Source organism: Macaca mulatta, chromosome 12 (genome assembly GCF_049350105.2).
Source record: "Macaca mulatta isolate MMU2019108-1 chromosome 12, T2T-MMU8v2.0, whole genome shotgun sequence".
Classification (NCBI taxonomy): Eukaryota; Metazoa; Chordata; class Mammalia; order Primates; family Cercopithecidae; genus Macaca; species Macaca mulatta.
Window position 1 is genome coordinate 79,815,212 of NC_133417.1, and position 17,200 is coordinate 79,832,411.

Sequence of the window (17,200 nt, forward strand, 5' to 3'; positions counted from 1 at the left end):
CCCCCTTTTACTCACTATTATTTCTTTTCCAAGTAATGATTTTATGGGAATTTTCAGTAACAAAAGAAAGGCTGTAAGTTACCCCAGAGATATGAATTTGAAACATTACCATCAAGATTTACTGGGCCAAAGTGGATGGGAAGTGATTATAAATGTAAAGCCATGAGTAGAAAGAGAGAGGGCAAGAAGGCGGGAATGAGAAAGAGATAGGAAGGTCCGGGTGCTACTTTTCTCCAAACTAAATCCTTAGCCTTCAAATATTTGCTGGTATCAGCTGGTGAAAACTGTGTGACAGATATAAGATGATAGGCAATGTGGTGTAATGTGGTGAAAGTACCTGAATTTTGCAGTTAGGAAAAATTGAGTTCAAATTAAAGTTTTATAACTTCTATGTGATCCTGGAGAAATGCAGGGGAAATGGCAACCAAGGGGAAAGAAAGAGAGGTTTCTGTTTCTCATTTTACCTCACCTTCTTCCTTCCTTATTCTGGACCACCAGCATTTACATCAAGGCTGTTTACCATAGACAATCAGATGACCAGACTATTTGGAAATACAGTGGTGAAGAATTCCAGAATTATAGTATGTTAGGAGTAGAAAGATGAAGAAACCAACTTCAAGAAATTCTGTGATTTGCCCCAAATCAGTCTTCTATTTCAATTAATGATAAATTAAATAGGTATTTGAATTACCATACCAGAATTTTTTTTCCTATATACCACAATTTAAACCTGAAAAAAACAGTATAATTAAGTAATTGAAGGGGAATTTACACTTTATAATTTACCATAGAAAGCAAATTTCCATGAACTCCTGTGGCAAGCTCTATTCTCCAAGTATTTAATTATTTCAGCATTCAGTATGAAATAATACTGAATTACATCATTCTATTTAACAGAAAGATTAATATCAAATCTTGTGGACAGGAATCAGAGCAGGCCCTGCTCATTCACACAGGTATAAGTGATTGGAGAAGGAATTAGACATGTTAGTCCTAAACATTAACATCAACTTTCTATCCTCTATTTGTGACTACCAAAAGAAATTTCATATATTTGATCTCTGTCTTCAGAAGTCTCTGCTTTTAAGTGTTTTCCAAATAGATGAATGTATACATGAATGAACAAATAAAGGGATGAACAAAGACAACAGATAACTACTCTAAGCCTTTGGTGAGGCAGCAATGTAGAAAAATTAAGAGCAAAGACTCCGAAGTCAGACAATCTGGGTTCAAATAGCAGCAGTACAACTTATTAAATGTGTGACCTTCACCAAGTTACTCAATCTCCATCCAGGTCGTCTGTTTCCTCATCTGTAAAATGGGGGGTAATAACAATACACAGAGTTGTTGTGAGGATTAAATGAGGTTAGAGGCCTGGCATAAGGTAAGTACAATGGATAAGTATGCTCTTGTATTACTGTTCTTACTGTTGGGTTATTATTGCAGGATTAACAGGAGTATTTGTTTCTGGGCACTGTACTGTAAGCTAAGAACAGCCAAAACACTAAGTGAAGATCAGCTGATAGGGAAGAGCCAAGAGCTCCCAAGAAAAACTGCTCCAACCAAAAGGCAACCTAAGAGAGATGGCACTGACTTTAGCTTTACAAGTTATGAAGATCTTTTCTTTTGGTCTCTTTCCTTATTCAAGAAATTGAAGGAAGCTGACAAGCTAGACAAACAGTAAAGAAGGGGTAAGATGGAATGGAAGGAAGCAGCTCCCACAAAATGCTTTAAAAGTTGTTCAGGCCAGGTGTGGTGGTTCATGCCTATAATCCCAGGACTTTGGGAGGCTGAGGTGGGTGAACCACGAGGCCAAGAGATCAAGACCATACTGGCCAACATGGTGAAACCCCGTCTCTACTAAAAATGCAAAAATTAGCTGGGAGTGTTGGCACACGCCTGTAATCCCAGCTACTCAGGAGCTGAGGCAGGAGAATCGCTTGAACCCGGGAGGCGGAGGTTGCAGTGAGCCGAGATCATGCCACTGAAAGCCTGGCAAGAGTGAGATTCCGTCTTAAAAAAAAAAATTTTTTTTAAAGTTTCTCTATTCTTAATTACTGAGTGCTACCATTCACGAGGAATTCTTAAAGGGTCTCAAAGCTATTAAAATGGTAATTAGATCCCAAGAAAACAAGAACCAATTAAATTACATGCTGGATGCTTTTAAAATTGAAAGCCCTCTATTAAGAGAGTTTTAAATAAAGCACAGTAGTAATTGCAGGCCCATGACCAACCTTAAAGCCAAAGTGTAGGTCCCTGGCTGCCGCTGGCTCTCCCGGATGAGGTAGCTCCCCTCAGCCACAATCAAGAGCTGGTCGGCTGCTTCTCTGGAGATCATGCCATGAAACCTAAGAAACAAAGTCTATTCAGAAACTGTGCTTTCTACATTTTTCAATAAAACAAGATAAAACAACATCCCACTACCACCACCTTCTCCTGTTGTTTTCTAGACAAAGTACTGCCACATAATGGAGGGGAAGCACTTGGGTTTAACTATGCTTGTGTTTCTCTGGGCCTGGCCCCCAGCCAGCTTCTCTGTGGTGATAAGAGCAGCACCAAAGGACTACCCAATCCAGTTAACAACCATGGAATCAAAATCCACAACCATCTAAGGGAAGATCAACCACCTCTCTCAAGAGGACAATTCCTTTCTTATGTATCCATTTAACCATACGGCTTGCTTAAAAAAAAAAAAAAAAAAAAAAAAAAAAAAAAAAACACCCAGAAATGTATCCTATTTTCCTTTCTTCCCATTAGTAGCACTGCTCCAAAATTTTGGCTCTGAGTCCATGTTGGCAATTTTCCAGGACCCTGGGTTGTCCTTAATTGGCATGATTGCCCAATAATGTGCATAATCTGCGTTACTGAACACTCAAGCCCAAAGCAAACAAGTATAATACTTGTTTTCATTCCCTGCTAAAACCTTATCTTTGATTAACACAGAAAAATAGAGAAAGAATAAACATAAATAACATAAATAACATGCTCTTTACACAAACACAGATGAATCTATAACAATCTGGCATAAAATACTGAAAAAAAATGTCGGTGACACATATTAAAAATAAAAAACCATCTTACATTTGTATAGCGATTTACAATTTACAAAGAACCTATATGTCCTTGTATAACTCAAAGATAATGAAGGAATTCAGGGCATGTCACCCCAAAATATGCCACTTTGCTGTATCAAGTATTTTGAGCTGAAGGCACTTAAAAAATATCAAATGCAGAGACAGGCTTTCTCTGACTCTCCCTATCTACCTAAAGACAGATCATCCAAAAGGAACTCAATTGTTATCAATGCCCTCCCATCAGTTTCAGCAACCAGGGAAGACTGACTCTTATAGAGGAGAGGAGACTAAAAGTCAACAACCTACTCAGACAAACTCTGTCACAAACTACCATTTACCTTCTCGTCAATGGCCAGAAACTTCCCTCCCATTCCCGTTATGATGGCATACAAACTCTCAAATCTCACTTTTTGGAGTGGTATTCACTTTATTTTTTTCTGTGATGCCCCTGTGCAAGTAGTATTAAAAATTAATAAATTTGTATACCTTCTCTCCTGTTAATCTGCACATTGTTTGCTTATTTCGTAGACCCAGCTCTCAAACATAGGAGGTAGAGGGAAAGTCTTTCCTCCCCTACAATAACCGCAATGACCCACTGCTCAAAAGAAATTTTGCAGCTTTTACTGGTACTAAAGAAACAATAGTCACTTGAATTTGGAATGATACATTTAAAAGGCATTGAAATGGCACTTTAAGAATTCAGGAACATTATGAGGGACAAGAGGAAATTTTCTGGAGTTTTTCCTGATAGGGATGGTTCAGTCTCTCAATTTAAGTCTTCAAACAGTTCACAGTAGGCATGTTCAAATCATGACAGCTAGGTTTACAATGGGCTCCTGAATTTCTTATCTCCATAAATTTACCAATCTTTGAGAACTAGGTCCAAAGGCTAATGCTCTGAATCTGCTGGAAGCAAGGAGATGGTAACCTATCCCTTGCTATTTAGCACATTGGTATATATTTTAACTTTACATAATATCAAATAATACAGTTGGTAAAATATAGTTATCTATTTGTTTAAAAATTCAATTAACTGGCCAGGCACAATAGCTCATGCCTCTAATCCCAGCATTTTGGAAAGCCAAGGCGGGTGGATCAACTGAGGTCAGGAGTTTGAGACTAGCCTGGCCAACATGGTGAAACCCCGTCTCTACTAAAAACACAAAAAATTAGCCGGGCGTGGTGACAGGTGCCTGTAGTCCCAACTACTCGGGAGGCTGAGGTAGGAGAACCGCCTGAACCCAGGAGGTTTTGTAATTTTTAAAACCTCATTGCAGTCGCTCATGCCTGTAATCCCAACACTTTGGGAAGCCGAGACGGGTGGATCACCTGAAGTCAGGAGTTCAAGACCAGTCTGACCAACATGGTGAAACCCCGTCTCTACTAAAAATACAAAAAATTAATGGGGCGTAGTGGCGGTGCCTGCAATCCCAGTTACCCGGGAGGCTAAGGCAGGAGAATCGCTTGAACCCGGGAGGCGGAGGTTACAGTGAACCGAGATCGCACCATTACACTCCAGCCTGGACAACAAGAGCGAAACCCCATCTTAAAAAAAAAAAAAAAAATTCAATTAACTTAAAAGAAAACAAATTCTGAAATAAAATATATTTAAAGAATTTTAAAACTATTTGCACAAGTTAATCAAAAATTTCTAACTCCCCAAGACCCCATGTACTGAGATGTTTCCTATGGTGTTACTTCCAATAGTATAGTTTAAAAGCAACCCATAACACCAAAAGCAGAAGAATGACTATATAAATTACAATACAACTGTACTGTAGAATACCAGTGGTTCTTAATTTTGAAATCACCCTTTCATCAACTCATAGGTGTGCATCTGTAATCCATTCCTACGTCCTGAAAACATACAGAATTTGAAATAATTTAAAAATATTTGTTACGTATACTTTTATCTGATATGATCTCCAGTCATAAAAAACAATTTTGAGGAATGATGAGATTATGAGTGATTTTTATTCTTTTCCTCAAAGTGCTACATTTCTGTTTTTCAATAACCTGAAAAATTAAGGACTTTAAAAATCATTGCATTTTTCACAAAACAGAAAAATGCTCGTTGTCAATTTTAAATGGTAATAATCAGGCTATAAAATGGTATGTATAATATCTCAATTTGGTTCAAATCCATTGGGAAAATATTTCTTCAGATAGTAATACTTCAAATTGTTAACATTAATTGTTTCTCAGCAGCATGAATTATATTTTTCTCATAATAAATGCATACTATTTAAGAAAATCTGAAAAATAAAAATATATAGAATAAATCACTCACATCCCACTGTACATACATGTGTGCATATGTACATGTCTATATGTCTAATATACATGTACAGAAAAACACAAATATGTACATTTTTCTCATATACATCTAAGATTATTTACTTGTATGGTTTGCATCCTTAACATTATTGCATGTACATTTTCCCATGCTATTTTCTTATTTATGCTTGTCTTTATTGTCTATATTGTTCACCAATTAGATCACATTAGAAATTTTTAAGAAATAAATGTCACTCCACCGAACTTGAATACTTCTTCCTCTTGCTTTCATTTAAAAGCATCCATTTACCCTGTCTCTTTTACATATGCCAATCTATAAAATTATTTCTAATAATTCATACTTACTCTCTTCCATAATACTTTGGTCTGTTTTCTACCTATTGGGAAGGGAAAAAAAGGCATATTTGTAAAAATGCAAATGTGCAGAACATAATTCAACATTTTGTACATGTGACAAACTAAAGCATATATTAAAAAAAGAATTCAAATAACAGAGTATGGAGTCCCAGTTCTACCAGCAGGTTACCTGTGCCATTTGGACTGGTCACTTCATCTCTCCAGACCTATTTCTTATTTATAAAATGCTGTGTATGTAGTTGGACTAAACTATCTTTAATTTCTAGAATCTAATGAGCTGAAAAAATTTCACTGTATTCAAGAGTAAACATAACACCCCAAAACATATAGCCACAATTGTGACACACTCAATTGTAGCTTTTTCCCCCATCCTCCCCTGCTATTCCTCTCCCTCTTGCTCCAGACTCTCCATTCTGTTAGCATCTCCATATACTCTTGCCCTTCTGTTCTCCCATCATCTCTTCCCTCACCACAGCTTGTCAGGGCATGCGTGCTGGCTATAGCTAAGAAAAGCCCCAGCAAGATAAATGCCCAGGAATTTTCACAGGAAGATTGAGGACATGTACCCCACTCATTCAAAATACACTCACTGAACAGCAAATATGTGACAGGCATTGTTCTACCTGCAGGGACACAGTACTATATAAGACCAAAATTCGTTCGGAACTTACATTCTAATAGTGACAGACAGATAATAAAGAAGTTTAAAAAACAAAATAGAAAGTAGTAGTAAATACTGTAATGAAAATAGGAGTGGGTAACAAAAGGGAAGACCAGTGAGGTACTTATTAAGCTGGGTGGTTAGCAAAGCTCTCTCTGAGGTGACATTTAAACTGAGTCCTGAATGACAAGATGCCAACTCTGACTACAAAATCACAAGAACAGCAAAAAAGCTTTTCCCTAGTAGGTATTTTGATGACACCACGTACTATGTTATTGAGCTCTTGCTATTTACTACGCGTTTAGTTACATTTAAAGATCACTGAATCCTCAAAATAAGAGGAATTATTCTACTTTTTATGAAATAGTACTATCATCCTCATTTTATTTATTTTTCTTGGCAGAATTCACCTTTTCTTTTAAATGTGCTTATAATTAACAAATAAAAGGGGTATGTGTGGTGTATTATGGTATATGGCATGATGTTGTGATATTTGTATATATTGTAGGATGGCTAAAACAAGCTAACTAACACACATTACTTCACATACTTATTTTTTTGTAGTTAGAACACATAAAATTTACCCTCAACAATTTTCAAGTATATAATACATTGTTATTAACTATAGTCATTAAGTTGTACAATAGATCTCTTGAACATATTCCTCCAACCTAAATGAAATTTTGTATCCTTTAACCAGTATCTCCTGAATTCCCTCCCCAACCACATTCTTTCCTTCTCCTTCCCTCTGCCACTGATAACCACTATTCTACTTCTTGCTACTACAAATTAAACGTTTTTAGATTCCACAAGTGAGATCATACAGTATTTGTCTTTCTGGGCCTGCCTTGTTTCACTTAACATAAATAAAGTCCTCTAAGTTCATCCCTGTTGTTGCAAATGACAGGACTTCCTTTTGTATTCAATTTGAAATAAACAGTATTCCACTGTATACTGAAATGGAATATACAGTATTCCATTATGTATTTATACACCACATTTTCTGTATGCATTCATTAACTGATGAACACTTAGGTTGGTTCCCTATCTTGGATACTATGAATAATGCTGCAATGAACATGGGAGTGCAGATATTTCATCAACATATTAATTTCATTTCCTTTGGGTATACACCAACTAGTGAGATTGCAGAATCATGGTAGTGGAGAAACTGAGCATCCGAGAGATTACGTAACTTATTCAAGGTTACTTGTTCAAACGGTGGGACTCAAGGCACAATTGGGATTCTTAAGAATAGCAAAAAGGGAACACGCCCTCTGTCTATTTAACACTGACTCATGTGAATTTGGTTAAATATGGCAGTTCCCAAAGCAACTCAAAGCCTATCTTTTCAGTGATCTTCTCCCTTAGTTCTGCATATAGCTTGCGTGCCAAGTCTGGTATTGTTTTCAGCAAACTTGATATATTTACTCACAGCATAGAAAAACTTTTGTTTCAATAAAAAATTGTTCTTCATTTATAGCAGTGATCCCCAACATTTTTAGCACCGGGGACTGGTTTTGTGGAAAACAAATTTTCCATGGACCGAGGCAGGGGTAGGGGTATAGTTTCAGGATGATTCAAGCACATTTCACTTACGGTGCACTTTATTTCTATTATTATTATATACTCACCACAATGTAGAATCAGTGGGAGCCCTGAGCTTGTTTTCCTGCAACTAGACGGTCCCATGTGGGGGTGACAGGAGACAGTGACAGATCATCAAGCACTGGATTCTCATAAGGGGCATGCAACTTAGGTCCCCTGGCATGTGCAGTTCACAATACGGTTCATGTTCCCATGAGTCTAATATGGCCACTGATCTGAGAGGAGGCGGAGCTCAGGCAGTAATGTGAACAACAGGGAGTGGCTGCAGATGAAGCTTCACTGGCTCACCTACCACTCACCTCCTGCTGTGCAGCCCGGTTCCTAACAGGCCACACAGTGGTACTGGTCCATGGCCTGGGGACTGGGGACACCTAATCTATAGCATACCCTACTGGCTTATCAGATTCTAGCCCAGTACCTTGTGTCTGAGCTATTTTGGTGTTGCCTAAGTTGTAGGTAACTAATAGATACATTTTTTCCTGCATATTGGTGGTTGAACTGACTTTTCCCCTACCCTCTCTCCGAGTGGAAAAACTAGTTTTGTCTCCATGTGCAATTCATCTCAATATTCCTTGACTCCATATAAGAGTTTTTGGCATTTTCCTTTCAACTGATTATAACATCTGCCTAGTTCTCTCCTATCTTACGAGTAAAATAAATTTTTAACATGTGTTCATTTTCATATCTATAGGAGAGTCATGATTTTAACTTTTCATAAAAATTATACTGTATTAGTTCATCCTCACACTGTTAATAAAGACATACGTGATGAAACTGGGTAATTTATAAAGGAAAGAGGTTTAATTAACTCACAGTTCCGCATGGCTGGGGAGGTTTCAGGAAACTTACAACCATGGCAGAAGGGGGAGCAAACAGGTCCTTCTTCATATGGCGGCAGCAAGGAGAAGTGCCAATCAAAAGAGGGAAAAGCCCCTTATAAAACCATCAGATCTTGTGAGAACTCACTCACTATCACGAGAACAGCATGAAGGTAACTGCTCCCATGATTCAATTACCTCCCACCGGGTCCCTCATCCAACACATGGGGATTATGGGAACTACAATTCAAGATAAGATTTGGGTGAGGACACAGCCAAACCATATCATATACTTAAATAATACTTTATCCCTCATGAATCTTCTGTTATCTGTGAGGTTGTAGTCAGGTTATTTATTATCTTCCCGAGGTGAGTTCCACCTGATTTGGCCTTGTTCCATAATAATTTCTCTGCTCATAAAACTCAATGTACTAAGAATATGCCAGCTGACTCCTACAGCTACAGATGATGGCTATTCTAGTTTTAGTCCAGAGCTTATAGAGTGGGGTCAGGCAACTGCTTGAGAATAAATCTTTGCTTACGAAGATGAAATTTCAATGTTTAAGTCTTAGAGAATTAATTTTCTATAGCATTATATGATAAAATGTTACTCAAAAGAATCATTTAGCAGTGTTCTTTCCAACTAAAAATGTGAAGATGCTCAGTATTTACTCTAGAGGAAGATATACGTGTACATGTACACATGGAAACATGAATAAGAATGTTCTCATATGCACTCTTCATAGTCATTTTTTTTTGAGACGGAGTCTCGCTCTGTCGCCCAGGCTAGAGTGCAGTGGACGGATCTAAGCTCACTGCAAGCTTCGCCTCCCAGGTTTACACTGTTCTGCCTCAGCCTCCCGAGTAGCTGGGACTACAGGTGCCCGCCACCTTGCCTGGCTAGTTTTTTGTATTTTTTAGTACAGACGGAGTTTCACCATGTTAGCCAGGATGGTCTCGATCTCCTGACCTCGTGATCCAGCCGTCTCGGCCTCCCAAAGTGCCGGGATTACAGGCTTGACATAGTCATTTTTAAAATGGGGCAGTCAGACATGGTGGCTCATGCCTGTAATCCCAGTACTTTGGGAGATCAAGGTAGAAGAACTGCTTGAGGCCACAAACTCAAGGCTAGCCTAGCAACATAGCAAGACCCCCATCTCTACAAAATATTTTAAAAATATTTTTTTGGTGGTGGCACGTGCCTGAAGTCCTAGCTAGTCAGAAGGCTGAGAGGAGAGGATTGCCCGAGCCCAGGAGGTTGAGGCTGCAGTGAGCCATGATCACATCACTGCACTCTCAGCCTGAGTGACAGAGTAAGACCCTGTCATTCATTTATTCATTCATTCACTCATACATAAACAAACAGAAATATTTTAAATATACACCAATAGGGCAATAACTAACCTGATTTATAATATAAATAACATACACAGTTTGAAGCAATAATATAGATCTATCAGGACTAATATGGCAAAATCATTAAGACAAACTATTGAATACAAACATAAATTATGAAATAACAATACAGAATGACACCATTTAGGAAAAAGCACATATACACATGATATGTATTTATGGCATAAATAGAGATCTGGAAGTATGCATACTAAATTCAAATTGTTACCTCAAGGAAAGTGGGTGGAGAACAGACCTGAGGGGGCCAAGGAAAAGGCATAAAAGGAACTTTAATCTTGACCATAATATCATAACTCTTAAAGAAAAATGTATTCATACATTAATTATATACCTAATATTACCTTTAACAATATAAATTAAGATTAGCTTTTGTGTAACCTAATATCAAAGCTGGAGACACATTAGAATGGGGTCTCCCAACATTCTGAGAAGAGATCATGGCCTTTCCTTCAAATCATGAGAACTTTGAAGGTAGTTGAAGGTATATGGCACTGAAGTTAAAGGAGAGTTTTTGAAAATACTCTACATACCAAGGAAAATCCTGGGCAAGTACATGTAAGTGGTGACAGTAGTGAGATTAGTGGCTGCAAATGGTGTGGCAATCCACTACATTTCCCAATCTAAGAGAAATACTGATGATTTATTCAGTAGTCCTACAGTAAGTCCATAGTCTGCTTCCATTAATTGCCTATGTAATCATCTTCAGAAAACAATTGATTATGGCCTTATGTTACTAAATAATTATTTACTTTACCCAAAATAATTCTGAATTAAAGGAAATTAGGTAAGCACTGATAATTAAGAGCATTTTATATATAATAAGCACTATATCAGAAATAAAATTCACACACCAATTTCATCTTTTCTGTATTTTTATAATTGAAATGTCAATCAAAACTTAAGTTTAGATTTTTTTTCTCTCATGTCTAGATAGTAAAGGGGATCACAATACATTACCCTAAAACATGGTATATTGGCATAAGAATTATTTTAGCTGGGCGCAGTGGCTCATACTGTAATCCCAGCATTTTGGGAAGCTGAGGCAGGCGGATCATGAGATGAAGACATCCTGGCTAACACGGTGAAACCCTGTCTCTACTAAAAATACAAAAATTAGCCAGGCATGGCATGATGGCAGGTGCCTGTAGTCCCAGCTATTCGGGAGGCTAAGGCAGGAGAATGGCGTGAACCCGGGAGGCAGAGCTCGCAGTAAGCCGGGATCATGCCATTGCACTCCAGCCTGGGCGACAGAGCGAGACTCCATCTCAAAAAAACAAAACAAAACAAAAAAAAGAATTATTTTAAACTGAAGGCAATTTAGAAACATCAAACATAGATGCTTTCTGTACTCCCCCTTTCTGTCTAAAAACACAGCATAAATTCCCTTTTGTAAAAGAAATTTACATTTGTAAAGAAATGTAAAGACATACTCTTCCACCATACTAGGAAGAGGAAACCAACTCCAGACAATTCTAATCTCCTGAGATGACCTGAGTCTGCATAACAAATCTTACTAAAAATCCTTATCTACTACATATTTCCTTCCCACAACTTACCACCCTGCCAAGCCCAAATCCCTTTTTCTTTGTCTAGTCTCTTATCTCTATCACCCTTTGTTAAAATGGTATATAACCCCCAAGTCTAACTGCCTTCTTTTCACTTATTTTCTGTGATATCCCCCTTTCCATGTGCATATGAAATAAACCTTTTCTCCTGTTAATCTGCCTTTTGTCAGTATAGTCCAAAAATCGCAGCTACTGAACCTAATAGGGTAGAGAAGTTTTTCTTCCTCTACAATAGCATTTAGATGTTTTGCTGATATCTAAGGTATGATTACTTCAGTGATTTGGAATCGTCTTTTCAAACTCAGAGACAATATAACATTACTTGGATAATTAAATTAAGGAATTCATAATATAAAAATGATTATTAATAACCCCAAATTAATTTACTTGCAAATACATCAAATGAGGAATTTCAAGTGTTACATACTATAGGAAAAACATCTTTATGCTTACACAAACATTTATATGCTTGTTTCTAAGTTTTATAAATTAATAAGAAACTATTTACAGACTAAAACTGGTTGAACTCAATGTAACTAAGATATGTTTTAAAATGAGTACTTGTATTGAATTATATGCTTCACTTTCTCTAATTTTCTGTATTTAGTAGTTAACATTTTTTCATGATACCATAAAATGGGTAGGAAAAATGAGAAGAAAAATGATTTCTAACTGAAAATAAAAGGTACCTATAAAATGTTTTACCACACAAACAAACAAACAAACAAAAACCCTAAGGTCTCCAACCACCTAAATGGACTCCCTCTTGACCAAACGGGGCCCCAAAGAAACCTGAAAAACTGAATTTCTAGCCATGATGGGAAGAGACGTTGAACACACCTCCTCAGACCCCCCCTCCCTTTTGGTGTTTAGGCACAACTGACCAGCATTAACACTGAAATAGAGATCATAAGGCTGACAACACAGACTGTGGCAATAAGATACCAAATTCCAATCCAGCTCTGGTATGGTATCATATGACAGATAGCAGATGCTAAAGGAGATACAAATATTTTATCCCAAAATATATTTCTTTGACATATTTTGAAAAGGCCCTGCAAAGCCATCCCTTGTGGGGGAATTTGCAACTGTGGAGAATTTCCATTAATACATCCAGGCCTTCCCTTTCTAGGTCTTTCCTGGACCTAGGAGTGATTAAATGAGAATGTGACACCTTTAAGGTCTAAAAGAGACATTTACCATCTTTTCTCTCCAAAGGCTACTATCCAGAGGCTTCATCTACATAACAAGAACCTTGGTCTCCACAACTCCCTCTACCTTAACTCAAGCATTTCTTTCTATTGACTTCAAGTCTTTAAGCAAAGTTTAACTCTTTCAACCAACTACCAATCAAAAAATATCTGAATCCACCTATGACTATAACACTTCAAGATATACCACCTCTTTAGGCTGAACCAATGTTCTTCCATGTATGGATTTATGATTTTACCCATAATTTCTGTCTCCCTAAAATGTATAAATGTGAACTAACCCAGCTGCCTCAGGCACATTTTCTTACAAGCTCTTGAGAGCTCTGGGCCTTAGTTACTCATATTGGCTCAGAATGAATTTTAAAATATTTTACAGTGTTTGGTTTTTCTGTTAACAATAACATAGTTTGCATAAATGCTACATGCTATTTCACTGGAGAAAAAAACCTTTAAGTTAATCTACCATTATTGAATGTGGCATAAAATACATAGTACAATATAGGAATTCAATAAATAACTGAACAGATCATTTTACAATATTTAAAATATCAATGAAATTCATTAAATTAACATTTACTGTGCAGTTTTAGCCACAATGAACTACTTTCATTTTTTTTTTCTTTTGTGAGACAAGGTCTCACTCTGTCACCCAGGCTGGAGTGCAGTGGGGATCACAGCTCACTGCAACCTTGAATTCTGGGGCTCAAGCAATCCTCCTACCTCAGACCCCTGAGTAGCTGGGACTACAGGCACATGCCACCACACCAAGCTGATTATTTTTTTAAATTTTGTAGAGATGGGTGTGAAAGAAAAATAAATTATCAGGACCCCCAAATCACTAAACCAAAGGGAAAAGTCAAGCTGAGAACTGCATCAGGCAAACCTGCCTCTCATTTAATCCTCTTGACTTTCACCCTGGTAATGTAAATTGATAGCTTATTTTCACAAGTACTGGACAAAGGACAGAACTCCAAGTCATTCCTGTGCCAACCTGAGACAAATGCATGTCTGACTGCTTCCTCTGATGGAAAAATGCAGATTCACTGAGCTAGACAAAGGCATAAGTGACTATTGCCCTATTCCCCCTCGCAAGGTAAATTGTGTATTTGGTGAAAGTCTGATCAAAGACTCAAGAATGCAACCATTTGTCTCTTGTCTACCTACACCTTTTTGAAATTCCTTCCTCCTTCCTCAATATCTGCCCTTTCCCCTTTAAATACTGATGCCCTCACAATCATCTTTAGAGAAAGGCACAGACTCCTGCCTCCCAAGCACACGACCTTAACTCTGTCAAAATAAACTTTCTAAATTAATTAAGACCTGTCTCACATACTTTTGGTTTACATGGGATTTTGCCACATTGCCAAGACTGGTCTTGAACTCCTGGGCTCAAGCAATCCTCTTGCTTTGGCCTCCCAAAATGTTATGATTACAGGCGTGAGCCACCATGCTAGGCCTATTTTCCTCATACATAAACATTTTAATCTAATTCACTACATTATATTTTTTCAAATTAAAGTCTGACTTCTTATATCTTATTTTCAACAAAGACAACAAAAGCTTTTTTAATGTAGAAGTATTTTGCTCTCCACAGGAAATTTGAAAACAGTAGAAATAAACAATAAAAGTATTATAAATGTTAATTCCCTTCTCTTCTCCCTAACAATGTTATTTCTTTTAGTAAGGAAACTTTTCCATGGCTACAGTTCAAGACAGTAGTCCAAAAAAAAAAAAAAAAAAAAAAAAACCCAAAAAACCACAACAACAAAACTCTGCAGGTAATGCCACTAAAACATTTATAAAATTTCAAAAATGTTTAACGTTGTTCTTGCCTACAGCAGTAGTGATCTGGTCAGAAATCAAAGGAATCATTATCTTCTTTCTTCACCCTGTGAAAAATGATACACATAGGCAGGCAATTTAGCATTTTAAACCTAGTCTGGAAGTCTATATGATGCTTCTTAAAAGCTAGCACATTACATACATAAAACAATATGACTACACTGACAAAATAATACTTTTTTTCAGGTAACAATCTAGAGAATATGTATATAAAGATTATACATTAAAAAAATAAGTATTCTCAACTGAAGATTTGGTTCTGCATTGTACTTCAAAATGGCTCAGTTGTCTGGAGAGGGAGAAAGGGAAAAGGAAGAACAATATGCACTTCATATTTGCTATCTACAGAGTTATATTCCGAATTAAAGGCTAGTAAGTCAGTTAGCATTCAACTCTAGCTTTGGATCTATTTTAATTTCTTATACTAAAGTAAGGAAGGAGGAAGGGCAGGGAGGAAGAGAAACAGAAGCCACTGCCACTGCCTCGTGGCTTAGGAAAATAATCATAGTAATTCTATATATACACTGCTATCACATTTTAAATCAAAATTAGAACTGAATAACAAACTTTACAAGTTTCTTATAAATTATTCATCATATTAAGATACAGTTATATTTAAGTGAAAAAATCAAAGTAAGGGATCTGTTGTTTAAAGAGAATTCACAAAGGAAAATTATGACTCATACATATATAAAAATAAACACGTTAAAAGTTTAATTGTAATCATTAATGAGGGGATCAGGCAGATGATATAATCAGTTCAAAAGATAATCTGAAGAACAGACACATTTATAAATTAGAAATTTTGAAATGAATGTGCAAATAAGGGCAAAATGAGTTTTTCCACAATGGTAGGCATGGCAGAGGTATATGACTGAAACTTCGCTGAACAAGGCAAAATGTACATGTCTATAAATGCATTACTACCAGTTATCTACAAGTTACAGAGTTTAAAATAAGCCAAAGCCAATGAAAGACTAGAAACAGATAACCTGGGAAAATGTGCTGCATGCAGACAATGCAGTTTTCCATTGAAACACATATTTCACTATGTTTTCTAAATTATTTTTCTCACTGCACTTTAAGCCATAGAAAATATCAATATGGTAACAGCTAAGCTTCAACTTACAATAAATCAATAAAGTTTAAACTTACAAAATCTTCAAGAAAAAAACTGAGTAACAGCAAAGTGGAGGAATACTTATCAAAGAGCTACATAGAGTTGGAAGTGACTTACAGGTGAAAAATCAGGAAAATGAGAATCAGATATGTTATGAAACTTACACAGATTGTTTTACTTTTATTACTCCATTTGTAGTAAGGCAGACTTTCAGATACCTGCCTTCCTACTCAGTGCTATATCATTCTAGTTACCAGAACTAGAAATGCAGCTTGTTTTTCATTGTGTTTTCCATTTTCTCAAAGAAAACCATTAACCTTCAGCATGCCAAGTAAGTTAGCTCACTATGATCAAATTTTACTAATTCAATAAAGAATATTTAAAAGTTTTTTCTTTAAGACTCTATAAATACTACTTAATAACTTGCAGAGTCCAGACATGGTGGCTGATGTCTATAATCCTAGCCCTTTGGGAGGCCAAGGCAGGCAGATCACCTGAGGTCAGAAGTTCAAGACCAGCTTGGCCAACATGGTGAAACCCTGCCTCTACTAAAAATACAAAAATTAGCCACGCATGGTGGTCCATGCCTGTAGTCTGAGCTACTCAGGAGGCTGAGGCACAAGAATCACTTCAACTCAGGAGGTGGAGGTTGCAGTGAGCTGAGATCGCGCCACTGCACTCCAGCCTGGGTGACAGAGTGAGACTCTATTTTAAAAAAAGGAAAAAACTTGAGAAAAACCTTTGCGAAAAACTCAGCTTCTTAAGATTACTTTTTTGGTTTTCAGTTTTCAAAAAATCAGACTGCATTGGAAAAGGATAATACATAAGTTTGATAATTCAAACGTCTTTGTATTCACTATTTTCCTATCTTAGATTCAAGTAACCAGTAGTGGTTAAGGTGTGGAAACTACTAATCTGTTTATTTAACTGGTAAGAAGTTCCTTTTGGAATTGTCACTGTGATCTTCAGTTTACAAATGTGTGTCTACATTAGGACACTACAGACTTTTACTCCAATGCATATCTTACTACTTGTTTGTGAACTCTGATGTGTGTTTTCCTCTTAGTGATGGGGTAGTCTCTCTCTGGAGAGTGGCTATAAATTCAAGCCTGGCCCTAACAGGGTTCCAGGGGAAGTGGTGGTCACGGATGTACATAGCTTGTCTTTCACAGGATGCTTTTTTTTTTTTTTTTTTTTTGAGACGGAGTCTCGCTCTGTCGCCCAGGCTGG

General features: G+C 36.9%; 1 protein-coding gene across 8 annotated transcripts in view; it reads right to left on the reverse strand.

The window, feature by feature from the left end:
• The window catches only part of CHN1 (chimerin 1), a 199,665-nt gene that overhangs the window by 111,338 nt on the left and 71,127 nt on the right, over window positions 1-17,200 (reverse strand). For 7 of the 8 annotated variants that reach the window (XM_077957229.1, XM_077957227.1, XM_077957223.1 and 4 more), the window contains 2 exons: window positions 5,718-5,749; window positions 2,235-2,348 (listed from right to left, as the gene is read on the reverse strand). Coding sequence is in view for 7 of the 8 variants with exons in the window: in XM_077957227.1 (XP_077813353.1) it covers window positions 2,235-2,348; window positions 5,718-5,749 (146 nt within the window). In the remaining variant the exon portion in view is untranslated. Of the gene's footprint in view, window positions 1-2,234; window positions 2,349-5,717; window positions 5,750-14,840; window positions 14,898-17,200 lie in introns of all 8 variants that reach the window. The other variant, XM_077957226.1, reaches the window with a different exon arrangement.